Below are 15,080 nucleotides of genomic sequence, written 5' to 3'. Positions count from 1 at the left end.
ATATCTATCAATTTCAATACTAGATTTCGAATATTTTAAAATACAATCTAATCTTAGATTTTATTTATAAAATAATACATGCATGAGTATAAGAAAAATGCACCTCCAAGTCAGTCCATCTCGCATGCGCGGCTGACAATAAAGTCGATACATAAAACAAAAATAAAGATACTGCTTTTTCCTTTCTAAAGCTTTATTAAAGGTTTTCTTTTGGCTTTCTAGTAGGGAAAATAATATCATTTTTCCTAACACGTAATATATAGGAGTATTATGGAATTTATATTATATAGATATATAGATATTAAAATATGTTAACATATAAAAGAAAAATATCATCAAACTACTAAATATTAAAAATATTTTCAAAACTACATATCAACCCACCTAAATTACTGTTTCTTAAAATCTGAATAATATATATATATATATAAAGATCCCTGTAAGTCATATGATCTCCTCAATGTTTTGTCTTCCTCAGCCTCATGCGCTCCACTTCACTCCTCCACTTTAGTCTGGAAAGAAACCGCTTTGTTTTCCTTTTAGCTGGAAAAAATAAAGCAATTTAAAGGAAAGGATGAAATTTGGATAAAAAAGATACCCACCTCCATTTGCCAGTAATCTGTCCGTGTACGCACGTGAATAAATAATAATGCACATCACAAAAATGAAGTAACGTAAAATTATATTATATCAAATGTATGAAAATTTATATGCCATGAATTATTAAATCATCAAACTTTATATCCATTCTAATTGTTATCCCTATTTAAAGGATCATATTTGTTGAGCCACTTTAATTGAAAATAAGTGATTTAATAAGTACTTTCAAAAAGATTTAAATATTTTATTTTATAATCATAATTTATAAAATTAATCTAATTATTACTACAATAGTGAAAGATCGTCTCTCAAATGACATAGACCTATAAAAGATTCTATAATGTATTCTTATATAATAATGGACAAATGATCATTATAACTATCAAGTTAAAAGAAATAAATTCAATTATTTAAAAATAAAAAAAGAATGAAGTATAAAAGGAATGAGATAAACTTCATATTCAATTTAGATCATCTATTTTGTTCCAGATGTTATATTCATTACTTTTTTTTATTATTTAAATATGTAATATCTATTTATATGGAAAGCCATTAGATAGGTATTTTTTACCAAATCAACAATGGTCTCGTACAATAATAAAACACCATGTAAAAGTTTTTCTCCACGCCATAGAGTTTGCCACAAAATCATATTACAAGCGCATACAAACAAGCGTTAAGACTTGATAAGGAAGAGTTAAAGGTACACAATAATACTGACGAAGATAAAAAAACAAATAACATTTAGATTTCAGGTTCATGAAATCAATGAGTTAAGTGGAGGGTGAGGTCAAACTCAGTTGTAATGGTCAATGCTGGGATTAGAGAAAGTTGAGTTGAGAAGAGAATAAAAATGAGCTGGCAAAATTTATTGATACGTGGAAAACTATTCTTCCACGGCATTCTATAATTGCTTGAGATTATTGCTGATGTGGTAAAAATAATTTTATCTAATAATTTTTCCATTTATAGATCTGTACTCTTTTTCTCCTAATAAATTATTACTTTTCTCCAAAAAGATATTGTTATGTGCTATTTTGGGTAAATAATTGTAAAGGAAGGAAAGGAAAAGATAGAACTAAAGGAAATGATATATGTTTTTTTCGTTTAAATAAATGAAATTAAAAATGAAATAAATTATAAATGTGAAGATTTTTTGTATTTTGTTTGGTTAAACTAGGAAAGTTAAGTAAAAAGTTATTTGTTATAAATTCTTTAATTATATTAAATTTATAAAATAACTTATCTAAAATGTTAATATGATATAAAAAAACAATATTTTGTATCTTAAATGAAACAGTACTTTCTTTTCCCAAGTAACTCAAGAGTTACTTTCGCTTACTTGAATAAAAAAATTATCCAAACAAGAGAGAGAATTGGTTTCACTTACTTTTTTTCCCTTATTTTTATTCAATCCAAACATAAGACTAGTTTGTCAAATTTTGTTAATTGCTTTTTCTATTTTAAATTTATTACTATCAAATTAAGAAGTATATATTTTTCATTATAAATTTGATAAATCTAAATTTTACTTATAAAAATAATTAATTAAAATTTAAAATAATAGAATCTTTTAAAAAATTTGACTTTTCATATAAATTAGTTAGACAAAGAAAATGAAATGCGTGTAGTCTCTCCTAGGATTGGGCTTTGTTAAACGGATAAGTCCATCAGGAATGAGGTGGGCTATATATAAACTAGATTTAATGTTTGAATTCCTCTTTAATCACCAACTAGAGGATAACTTAGAAATTATAACAATATAAAATAATATAAGTAGAAGTTGAATATATAAATTTACATCATTATATGTAAACAAAATTAAGAAAACATCAATCATATTTATTGTAGAAATTCATAGGAATATTAATATTATTAATAAGAATTGATAATTATTTTATTTTGTTTATTCTTTGTGAGGTAAAACTTTTGTTTATATCAATTGTTATTTTTGGTGTTCAATAAGGAGAAAAAGGTGATGATCACTTGTGATAGATAGAAAATAGGAGAAAAGGACTGAGGAAGGGAAGTAGGAGTACAGAGAGAGGAGGTTGCGTGAGTTTAGATTATGAGGTAAAGTGTTTTGGGGAAGAGATTATTTATTTTTTTTATGTGTTAAGGATATATAAGAGAGATTCCCTTATCACGTAGTGTCATGTTACTAACAATATGAATAGTGATTCACTTGTATAGTTAGCAAGTGATAGGTATGTTAAGTTTTAATTGTTGTCAAACGTGATATTGTGTGGGCTTACTATGATATTCTTTTTATTGAAGTAGTATGAGATTAATATTTTTTAGCGATTCTGATGGGAAAACTTTTAGTAAATGACTCTCTCATGCCCTTGTGGGTGGTGTGAGGGCCATCCACGAACTATATAAGATGAAGAACTATTAATGTTTGCTTTCTAAATTGTATTTTATGTTGTCACATGTCTAAGTTAAATAAAATATAATAATCAATAAAAAATTACAAAAGTTAGATAAAGTATAATAATCAATAAAAATTACAAACGCAAATAAATGCACAAACATATTAAAATTTAATAAAACAAATTATTTACCTATCAAAATTTATAAAATATATAATACAATGAATTTGATTAATTTAATCCATTTTTATTTCTTTTATTATTTTCGGATAAAATAGAGTAAAAGCAATGTATATTTTATTTACTTCGACATTCTAGGGAAGGGAAGACAATCACGACGAACCCCGAAAACAGGGGGAAAAAAGTATGACACGTGGCTGCCGCTGGTTATCATATAATCTCATCTTAGACGGTTTCCATGGTGTATCCCTTCTTGTCTTTGAGGCTTTCAGGAAAACCAGCTCAGCAGCTCCCAAGGCAATAGCCATGAGTTTCATGGCCGTCTCTTTCTCTTCACTCCTCTCTATCCCGCCACCTCCCCATTCCCTCATTCCACTTCGCCTTGCTTCTTGCCATCGTTTTCCCACTTTCACTCCCGGACCAAGAATACAAATCCAATGCGCCACCAAAGACAACAAGGAAGCAACTCCACCCGCTGCAGCATCGACGGGGAGCTTCGATCCCAAGAAAGGAGTGGCGCTTTACAAGCCTAAGTCATACGATGTTCTCGTAACCGATGCCGCTAACTCCCTTGCTTATGCTATTCAAGATGGCAAAACCCGTCTCGAGATTGATTTCCCGTACGTTTCCTATCTTCCTCTTTATTTATGATTTATTTTGATTTTCTTGGTCTTTTTTTAGGTTTACAAAACCTTTTCTTCATTTCCATTTCCCCTTTAGTTATTGAAAGCGCTATCCCATTTTAGCTGACTGTGTATGTAGTAGTAGTTCACTATAACAAGCTTTTGAGGTTAAAAATTGCGAAATCATCTGATAATAGTAGTTTGGAATTGGCAGTTTCTGATATTTATCTTTTTTTTATTCTGTCTGTTTCTGCTTCTGCTTCTGCTTCTGCTTCCTAATATTTAATGTAAACATAGTCATAGTTGATAAGAACGAACAAATCACAAATGACTTGATTTCTAGCGACAATTCTAATAAAAACTGTTGTTTATAAATATATGAAATCATATATTTTATACTTAAAAGAAATATATTTTGCTTCTTTATGTACCCTTCTTCAGTTCATCCATTTTTATTAAGAATTTCAGTTGATTATCTGTTTACTTTTTTCTCCCTAATAGTTGGTCTTTTTCTATGAATGGGTTTTCTGCCCGTGCAGGCCCTTGCCAAGCAACATGTCTTCATATAAGGTACATTTTCATTTTTACATTTCCCAAAATGAGTTGAACTAACCTTCATGGATTTTCTTTCTCATTTAAAAGCTTCACTGCTTTCTTTTTTCATTCTATCTTTTGTATCTTGCTTTTGTTCCTAATCTGTCCATTTGGCTTTACTCATAGGAATTGAAAACCAAAGCCTAGTATTGTTGCCTCTTGGTGTAGTACTTCCAGAAATCACAGTATATTGTATGATGATGATTATGTTTAAGGAGAAATTTTATAGTACATAATTTTCTCTGATGTCTAAATATGTGAAGGGATCTTCAGATGAGTTCATTGATGCCAACATTCAACTTGCCTTGGCCGTTGTCAGGAAACTCCAACAGAAAATGGAAACCCGGGCTTGCATAGTAAGAAGATACTTCCAATTGCTGAAAAATTGATATTTCGTTTCAAAGATAAGTGTAATTTCTTACTTCTTGTTCAGGTGTTTCCTGATAAGCCAGAAAAGCGGAGGGCCTCTGAGCTTTTCAAAGCAGCTCTTGACTCGGTAATAAAATGAATCATTCGAGATTACTCTCCATTTTCTGTGCAAATTTGCCAAGGCGGGCTCTTTTCATAGCAAGGGTTTTGTTGTTTATTGTCACTGAAGTATACATGGGGTATCATGTTGGCCCTTCGGCATCATTATTTGTTTCATTCCTTAGATGGTTTCAGGGGTTAATTCAATCTGCATTTATATCGAGAAATTCTGACACTTAGATTTAAAGATATGACCTCTCAAAAACTAAAACCCGTCTATTCATGCAGCTATAGATTTTTATATAGGGGCAGTACACTTTTCACCCTCATGCTTTAAATTCATAATCCATTATTTGCATAATCGCCTGCAGAGTAAGGGAGTTTGATTCTTGATTCTTCACTTTCAGATTGATGGTATATCTATAGGCTCCCTCGATGATGTCCCTAGTGATGCTGTAACCTCATTCTTCAAATCTATCAAGAACACTCTGGATTTTGATTTTGTAGATGAAAATGAAGGTTTGTTCCTGAAAATCCAGCTGTATGTGAGAGTTTTCCACTCCACCTAACTAATCAATGAACTTTGATACTTAATTGCTTCAAAATTTCATGTCCTCTTATCCTGTTTATACTTGCACACAAGAATTTAAACATTCTGCAATCTCTGCAATGTAGGTCGTTGGGAAGCAAAGGAGCCACCAACTCTTTATATATTTATTAATTGTAGCACACGTGAACTTTCTGTTATAGAGAAGTATGTGGTATGATTCTTACATTTTATAAGGCCTTTCACCCTTTTCATTTTCCTATTTATTATCTATTTATAGATTGATTTGTACTTCAAACTGGTGGCTAGTCAAAGTTATGCTCTTCTGCTTACATGGGTCTGCTAATCTGATCTGTTTATATACATGAGTAAACATGTCATATTACTCACCGCAGGATATATTAAGTCGGTACACAGTTAAAATAACATATCCGTGCCTTTATTTCTTCTCCATCGTGTGACTGTGATTTGAATTTGCAGGAGAAATATGCTCCATCAACCCCAACACTTCTATTCAATCTTGAACTTGATACTTTGCGGTAAAATTTTTACTGCTTTTCACCTTTCAATGGCGATTCAATGATCAGTGAATTTACTTTTGATTGAGGCTGCTTATGTTTGCAGTGCTGATTTGGGTCTTTTGGGATTTCCTACGAAAGATTTGCACTATCGATTTCTTTCACAGTTCGTCCCAGTGTTCTATATACGAATCAGGGAGTACTCCAAGGTAGTTATTCAATTCACTGTTTAGCTCCATTGAGTTTAATTTCTGACATGGTTTTATACTGACCGTTTTCTTTCCAAATGTTGTAAGACAGTAGCTGTTGCACCTTTTGTGGTGAATTACAGTGGAGCACTATTTCGCCAGTATCCTGGTACACAATTAAACCTTCTTGAAATTTACCTTTCAACTGTTCCATTTCTGTTCCATTATAGATTTTGAACATGGAAGAATGATTGAGTCATACAAACTATAGGCAACTTAGTGCTTGCATACTTGTATCTCTGAAAATCTATAAGCTCTTTCCAGATATGGGTATGCACTTGCATACTTGACACCTGTCCAACATATTTCTAGACAGGTATGCAGATATGACCTTCAAGGACCCCTCAAATACATGGAAAAATGTAAAATAAAAAAAAAAAAAAAATCAACATTGACACATACTTGTATCTCACACTTACATGTGAGTCCAAGTAACTTCATCTAGTTAATTTGATATAATAATCTTGAAAGTAAGGAAACTTTAAAGCAGATTGGACTCTGATGAGAGCAGGCAGTGCAGTCCAAATAAGAAAGATTAGGAGACATCTGAAGAATAGATTATGGAATGATTTATTTGACATGTAACAGAAAAATGATAAATCAATGGGATCATTTTCTATTAAACAACTAAATCTTTTTTGGACCAAGTTTCGGTAATCTTATAGATGTTTTTCCATTTTTGCAAACAATTTTAGTTCTTTTTTCATATTGATTGGGTGCTTATCCTTTTAATCCACCGTTTTTTGTACATGTGAATGCACAATATTGGGCCTAGAAAGAAGCTTTTATGTCACAATCGAATTTGATACATAATGACATGTATTTACATATCTCCCCATTTTAACTTGGAATCTGTGCAGGACCTTGGCAGGTGATGCTTAAGCAAGCAGATGGTTCTTATGCTTGTGTAGCTGAGAGCGCAACTCGTTTCACTCTAGGAGAGGTATTTACCTTGGCTCTTGGTCGTTTTGAATTACATTCTTTCCAATGACTTGTATGATTCGATTTGGTCTAGACCAAGGAAGAATTGCTGCGGGTCCTCGGATTGCAAGAGGAACAAGGAAGTCAACTAGAATTTCTTCGTAGAGGCTACAAGGTTTTTGTCTATTCTATTTTCTCTTTTACATTACCATGTTTCGTTTGAGATTCTTAAATCGAATGCTCATAGCAATATCCTCCATTCCTCCCTGAACAAAGTTCCAACTTTTTTCTTCCTTCCGGTTTTACATGTTCTGGCCATACGATAACATTTCAGCTTGGTATTCTCAGAAATTAGAGGGCATTCTGCATTGGATTATTCTCAGAAATTAGGAGGGCATTCTGCATTGGATTATTCTAAAATATACATAATTGATGAAACTTAAGGAAACAAGATGAGAAATAGGTTTATATACATATGTATATTACATTGTAGGGATTAAGCATCTTGAAATTCTAATCATCTAACCAACAAACCAAGTCACTTATTATTGCAGACTTCTACTTGGTGGGAAGAGGAAGTTGAATTGGAGGTATCTTCTGCATGGCGTAGTTGAGTAGCTGAATGACAGTTAAACACAATGATACATCTTGCGCATAGATGGTGGAATTTGATGATGCATGGAACAAATTTTCCTTATAAATTTCTTTCAAACTTTTTTTTTTTTTACATTTCCATTTAACCAAGCTCCTTCTTTACACAAATCAAAGTAATGTAGAACGTGGTTTTTGCGTTTCTTGCAATCTCCTTGATTCAGACAGTAATGAGGAAGAAAAGTAAAATTCAAGGTTGTTCATATTGCTTGTTGATAAACCTTAGTTTATGTAATGCTAAATTTGATTTTTTTCCCTAATGAAACAACCTTTTATGCCATAAACTTGATCTCCTGTAATAGCAGTCACAGTGTAAGTGATTGTGATATGAAGGTCCAAAAATCATAATAAACCATACAAATGTACTGCTATGACCATGTGTTTGTTGTAACAACCATAAACTTGAGAAGTAATAGATTCTAATGTATTATTTAAAATTGTAGTAAATAAAATTTTTGAACTAAAAAGTTTAGACATTCATTTTAATAATAAAGAGAAAATATTATAAAAATAAAATAAGAATAAAAACATTCCCACTAACATTGATAGTTGATAGGCTCTTAAATAAAATATTTTGATAGTATTAAAAGTTCCATGTTTCAGAAACTATGAATAAAAAACTTGCATATTGACACTTTTAAAAAAAAAGAAGTTGTTTTCAATTTGATAGATTGTGTAGACAAGAAATAATTAGTTTAAGTATTTACTAAAATGTAGTTTGAAGCTTTCAACTAACTGTATAACTTATTAAAGGATTTTGAAACTTATTATTAGAAATAAAGAAAGTAAAAAGCAAAGTGTACTGTTCAATTATTATAAATATATGATTAATAGTATATAACTATTTTTCAATAAAATTAATGCCATTGTTTGAACCAAGATAGTTGTATGGATGGGTGTCTCATTTTTCTATGGAAATATTTAAGAATATTAAATGAATAATATTAAACAAATTTTAAATATAAAATATTTATCAATTATATAAGAGACTCATCAATAAACTCTAAAATAAAAATCTATCATTCAGTAAATCTAAAATTAACAAAAAAAAAATATCTTACATATTAAACAACAATATGAGAGAAATAAAATAAATAAATTTTTTCCTTGAGTGAGTTTATTTTTATTATATTTTAATTTTATATTTTATATTTTAAAATTTAAGGTTTGTTGGATTAAGTATAGTCTTGATTAATTCAAGTGACTTTTTAAAGTTTTAGATAAAACAAATACTAAAAAATAATATTTTTTAATGTCATTTGGTTCGATGATCGGTGCACCATGTTCCGTACGATATGATCGGGATTGGCCGGTGCAATCGATACGTACAAAAATTTTCATCGATACAAAAAGGATAATTTAATATTTTGTTTTAGTATTGAAACAGCGCACACCAATCAAAACCGGTGCTTAACCAACCACGATGATTTCAACCTAATACTTAAACCTTCAATTCACCGAGTATAATCTAACACATTTAAGATTCAAATATCGATATTTGTAACCTTCTTCTTCTGCATATTTTTTTAGAAAAAATGAAAAAAAAAAAGTAGCCGGCAAATATATGAGACAAAGTTAAACCAAGAGTTGACTAAAGCAGTAGTAGTAACAGATACCAAAACAGCTTGAACTTGTTCAAGTATGGAGCAGAATAAAGCTCATTAGATATTATCGCCAAATTAACGATTGTCAAGATCAGTGAAGTCAGGATCTGTTGGCTTTGAAACCTTGAGCAAGCTCTTGGAACTAGTCGAGCCTCGACCCCTGTGGCCTCTAAGATTAGCCGCGAACCGCGATGCAAATATAGTTGCACGAATGCTGTGTTGTTCTGTGGAGCTACCAGTTTGGCCAATCAAGGCCTGTTGATCGTCATCATCATCATCATCATCATCATAATAGTCTAGCTCTTCCTCCTCTTCCTTACGTCGAAGTTCTGCATGTTTCCTTTTGGCATACTTGCGCCATGCGGTTTGGATGAAGCAGGCTGCCCAAGTACGCCATTGCTGTGAGTAGAAGCGGAAGGTGTGCTGAACCTGCCTACTATGAAGCCGCCTGAACTGACTTGAAACGAATTTCAGCTCTTCAGCTTCTAATGCAAATGCCTCCACCTCGGTTAAAGCCATGACTGTTCGAGTTGATAATGGCAAGTTGGAACCAGCTTTGGGGTCAAGCGCCCAAGTCAAGAGCTCCTCACCACAAAAGTCCCCTTCTTTCAGCAAACCTCTGTTGAAAAACCCACTCCTTCCGCCATCTGTTGTCACACTTTCAAGGCGGCCACGTATAACAAAAAGCATCTCGTTTACTGGATCCCCTTCTCTGACTATGTAAGTGTGTTCTGTGTATAAACTTGGTTTGAGTCGCTCACAAATTGCATCAAGTAACCTCTCATCCATGTTAGCAAACAGAGGTACCTGCAAACGGTAACATGAGTTTAATGAAACTCAAATCCAATCTCAAAAGTCAGTTCGGAAGGCCAAGAGTCTAATAGGGTATGCAATTTTAACACCCCTCTCGACGACAAACAGGCGAGGGATCTAGTAAGCAAAGCGTGACTTTTGACAGTATGTAATGCAAAAAACTTACACTAAGATCACCCTCAAGTTACTTTATGATTCATATGCTGGCCCCAAAGAGACACTAAAAGTTGGTTGTAAGAGAACAAGAAAAAATGTACTCTTGATGATCATTACCCGTCGGACCAGATTCAAACAAAGATGTCGCTTAATGTCCCTCCTCAGATCTTTTGGTAAACTCTGGACCAAGTTTTCTTCGTCAACTCCACGAGTCTCTAACCATTTGTATTGGTCATAACGTCGAACTCTCTCCTTGAGATCCTCGGGAAGCGCACGATGATGCATCCACTGCTCGGAGTCACGCCTTTTAATCCTCATTTCCTCGAGACGAACTGTAAGAGACTGAAGGTAGGTCTGTTGCAATAACGAGAAACCTCACTTCAGCGTTGTTGTATAGCTTACGTTTTATTTTGTTTAATTTTTCAAAGATAAACGTGTAATAATCCCTTGAGAGTAAAAGTTTCAGCCGTTTCTGGCAGTTATAAGGAATCATGCTTTAACAAAAAGGATTCAGAATCGAAGCCATCAAGTCAGTATGCTGAAATTTAGACCTTTTTTTCCAGCTTTCAGTTCTCTGGTTTTGCTTTTTAATTCATTCCTAAAAACACAACAGCCTTCAGTTTACCTGCATGTTTCCAATCAAAAGCGCGAAGAGGATAAGCCCAAAGATAGCTATTGCTATGGAAAACAGAACCTCTCCTGGATATGTGCTGGTTTCAAGGCCCTGACCCAGGGTGCTGCACAAAATAAAATGAATTTCGATCAGTATGTATGCATACAAAAAAACAAAACTCAAACATCAAAAGATGACAAATTAGCAGAGATAATTCTCTCATCCGGCAAGTGTCATGCCAAGCGCTCTAAAAAAAAGCAAGATGGGTTAATCCGGAAAAGGAAGGTCCTTAGGTATATTGCGAAGATGATAATGGGATTTTTTTTTCATTCTATCCTATGTATATTAGAACACGGGAATCAAAAGTATTTTGGTAGCTTTTTAACAGAGATCACGATTTGCTACAAACGTAAAATATATAAGACAATGAAAATGTGTGCCTATGTCTGTAGACTGTAATGTATTGAGGAGAAAGTGCAGACCTTAAATTCTGTAAGCCCCACCAGAGACAGTAACAGAATTTAGAGAAAAAGACGTTGGATGAAACAATCTCAGATTCTATAGCTCGTGTGTAGATCCCATAATTGAATGGTGAATCATCATCTTGAAGACCACATTTACCATCAAGTTCTTTGTCTCTCACCCTTCGCCAGGCTGCAAAACCCTGCATATGCCTATTGCCGCAGTACAAGAAATCTATGTTGCACTTTCCACTTTGTTCACAAGCAATTCGCCAGCATGTGTCTTTACGCTCTACTGCCAATAAGTACCAAAAGGCCCCAGCTATCTGCATACTCCATCTCAAACTAATCAAACCAGTCCAGTGTTGTATTTCAATTGTATCTTGAATACGCACTTTTAGTGAAAAGATTTGGTGTTGATGTATATCCTAAGATCGATGGGATTGATTATGACATCTAAAACTGCCACTGCTGATGGGGTGGCAGATACTAAAGAGGAATGCAACGCAACAATATATAATGGCATGCATAACCTTACAAAGGCTGGATGCTTAAACCATCCACAGTCTGTCATGGCTAGAACAGAATTGGAGAAATTAGCAAGCTCTTGTAATAGCTAACAGAAACTTACATGGCTAGCAAGAATGTACCATAGGAGATAATAAGCAGCACCGACCCAAGCACTGTCAGCGAAAGTACCGGCTGTCTTCTTCAGCTCTGAAGTTAAAGGTATAAAGCGGACAAACCTAGGAATATACTGAACAAATACAATGACTAGCAAAGCCTGTTTCGTCGCCCATACCTCTGAACCTTTTGATTTGTGAAGATATTTCCACACCACCATCTGCAGATAAGGAAGCAGTTAAGGGAAAGAACCATTTCCACCTCCTATGCAATTCAGAACAGATACAGCTGCATGCTGTATGTTATTCTACCATAACATCTCTCACAATGTTAGCATTGAGTTTTCATGTAAAATTTCTTTGGTCAATCTATATAATGATCAATTAGGACTCTTAAAAAAAATGCAGAAAGGGTCTTTCGAATGTATGTAACAAAGCCTAGATTGCAAGAAAGTATGCTCAGATCAGCAATATAAGAAAAATGGGATTTTTCTTTATTATGTCAAAGTTTAGAGATTGTTTCTTGAATTATGTATCTTATAGTATTATTCTTATACATATTGTACAATAAAGTACCATATGAGTGAATATAAACGGATGATCGTATTCATATCAACTGCAAACTACCACATGAAACTCAAAGAATAAAATTTCAACAGAACTTTATAAAGTAGCTAATAGAAATTGAATTTTCTGATAAAGTAGCAGAGCTCTACTAGATATACATAAACATACAGACATTGGCGAAGCAAGTAGTTTCTCAAACCTGTGGCAGGGGGAGCACAGAAAGAAAATCAACAAAGAAGTAACGACTTAAATATCGAGTAGCTATCTGTGCAGGATCTATCACAAGTTCACCTCGTCCAAAAACCCTCGAGGATGGTGCAATATATGCTGTACGGAACTGAAGACCCATACGAATGAGGTAGAAAGCATCGATGACTGTCCGAATGGTGGTAGTTGTGACTCCCAACCTTACGTCAATGCCAAGGCAATGTGCTCGACTATTGAAGATGGGAAGATAGAAAAACAGTGGATCGACTGATACTGAAAGAATGCAGGACACCACAAAGAACCTGTTCCATAGCAAAATAGATTTATCTTGGGGATCAAATATCATTTTATCGGACACTTTGAGATCTTCCGGGAACACAACTCGCGTCACCTCGGATCTGAGGTTGCGACCCAATGTTAGTAGTCCTTCTGGTCCTTTCATCATCCCTATATTAAATGATTTCTTTGATGCCTTCTTCTTTCCTGGACCACTGTATTTGTAGCCCTCTACATTAAATCCACCTTTCTTCATTCCTCCGGTCCCTGACGCCATTGACACTGGAGAGTCTAAATCGTCCAACCTTGAGTTAAAAGTAGATGCAACAATCAGGCACTAGTACAAAAATCATATAACAATAATATCCTAAACCCTGCAACTTTGCTAAATAGATTCAAATGAAAAGAACAATAGACAAGGAAAAATCATAACTTTTAGCTTCATTAACTGGACAATCATTTTCCATTTGATTTCATATAGATTTCACTTTTCTGATTCACAAATGCAACTCACTGTTAACTAATGAATATTTAATTATATGAAAGATAGCCTATACCAATTTGTCAGTCCTAGTAAGGAAGAAAGTGATAAATTTGGTCACACAAGAATCGACAAATACTCTCCCCTTTCCAGCCGATCGTATGGTGTTTGAAATGAATCACATAAGATGCAAAAGAAATATATCTGAAGCAAAATAGAAAAAGAAATGTACCGTATATTAATTAATACCTAACAAATTTCTCCTTCTGACCTCCAATAATCTGAGACTTGTAAGCACCACCAAACATTTTGCAGAAAGATCATGTGTTTTGAAACATTGAGTCCCGCTACTTCATGGATATATCAAAAAGTTCACATCCAATCTTGCCTCACAAAATTTTCCAAAATTTGTCAGCATCATCATCATCATGGAAAGCAAACATATCATTTCACCCATGAAAATTCTGATTCTTAAACACCACAATAATCTCAAGACAATAAAACCTAAGCGGCATTTTGAGTGGCACTAACGATACAAGTGATGTATGAAAGTTGTGTTAAAAAATTCCAAACTATCAGCCCACAATTCTTCCATTCTCAAATTAGGTATAAACGCCTTGAAAATTAATTCCCAATAATACATACCTATTTATGCTATTCTTAATATTGTGTTTGTAAATTCTAATTACAATATTGATGTGATGTTTCATTTGGCTTATTGGAGAAGACTATCATGCTATGAACAAAAACTCCAGCTTTTTCTTCGTTTTTTTTATTGTATTGCTAAAAACTCCTAAGATTTTTTTTTCTTTTAAATTTTTGCTTGGAGAAGTCTAGGAACCCGATATTTAATTGAAGTATGCTGACCATTAAAAGAAAACCAGAAAGGAGAAAAAGAAAACTGAGAATTATCTGGAAATCCTAGAGAATGTATTCAGAACATTACCCAGATTTTAACTAAATAAGGTAGCAAATGATTAAAAGAAAAACAAATGAATTACGACATGAATATTACATTGCATTGCATGCATAGCATTGTATATTGAATATGTTATTAATGCAAAAATTAAAATTATAGATAAGATAACTTACAGTAATTATTTGCTGGTTGGTGCTACGGGAATGTACAATATAGGAGGATCAGAGAAAGAAAAAAAAAACACACACACAGACAAAAAACACAGACAAAAATAAGGGCTTGAACAAGGAAAGGAATGGTCCAAACGAAAAAGAGAAAGATAGAGAGAGAAATTTATATGTTATTTTTGGGGAGGTTTAAGAGTTAGTTATTACGGTTATTGGCCTTTCCCAAAGTAATAAATTAAAATTATGGTACATTTTGATATTCATCTTAAAAAACACTAAATTCAGTTTTGAATGCTGACCCTATCTATACTTGGATCATTATGATTATATTATATTCATATCTTCCTAATGCTTATACCAATTGGATTATACTACAATTTTAATGTTTTTATATCATATTTTGGATCATTAAATGTTAGAAAAAGCAGACTGAAAAAAATAACAAATGTTTATGATCAAAAAAGGCTCAAA

The 15,080-nt window shown here is 33.1% G+C and overlaps 2 protein-coding genes across 2 annotated transcripts; one reads left to right on the top strand and one right to left on the bottom strand.

Annotated features, from left to right (window-relative positions):
• Window positions 1–3,263: 3,263 nt before the first annotated feature.
• On the top strand, window positions 3,264–8,006 carry LOC108450350 (protein LPA3). The gene is made up of 12 exons (XM_017747929.2): window positions 3,264–3,772; window positions 4,315–4,345; window positions 4,633–4,725; window positions 4,803–4,865; window positions 5,245–5,356; window positions 5,513–5,598; window positions 5,865–5,923; window positions 6,009–6,111; window positions 6,199–6,259; window positions 7,011–7,093; window positions 7,166–7,246; window positions 7,626–8,006. The coding sequence occupies exons 1-12, from the start codon at window positions 3,339–3,341 to the stop codon at window positions 7,683–7,685; spliced, it is 1,266 nt and encodes a 421-aa protein (XP_017603418.1). The 5' UTR covers window positions 3,264–3,338; the 3' UTR covers window positions 7,686–8,006.
• Window positions 8,007–8,958: 952 nt separating this feature from the next.
• LOC108452099 (putative cyclic nucleotide-gated ion channel 7) lies at window positions 8,959–14,748 on the bottom strand. The gene is made up of 8 exons (XM_017749842.2): window positions 14,616–14,748; window positions 13,773–13,906; window positions 12,759–13,347; window positions 12,001–12,213; window positions 11,391–11,695; window positions 10,921–11,032; window positions 10,413–10,649; window positions 8,959–10,133 (listed from the first exon to the last, which is right to left on the bottom strand). The coding sequence occupies exons 2-8, from the start codon at window positions 13,829–13,831 to the stop codon at window positions 9,402–9,404; spliced, it is 2,247 nt and encodes a 748-aa protein (XP_017605331.1). The 5' UTR covers window positions 13,832–13,906; window positions 14,616–14,748; the 3' UTR covers window positions 8,959–9,401.
• Window positions 14,749–15,080: the final 332 nt, after the last annotated feature.

This window comes from Gossypium arboreum, chromosome 5 (genome assembly GCF_025698485.1).
Source record: "Gossypium arboreum isolate Shixiya-1 chromosome 5, ASM2569848v2, whole genome shotgun sequence".
Lineage (NCBI taxonomy): Eukaryota > Viridiplantae > Streptophyta > Magnoliopsida > Malvales > Malvaceae > Gossypium > Gossypium arboreum.
The sequence above is the reverse complement of the archived record's forward strand: the minus strand, read 5'-3'. Positions and strand labels throughout refer to the sequence as shown.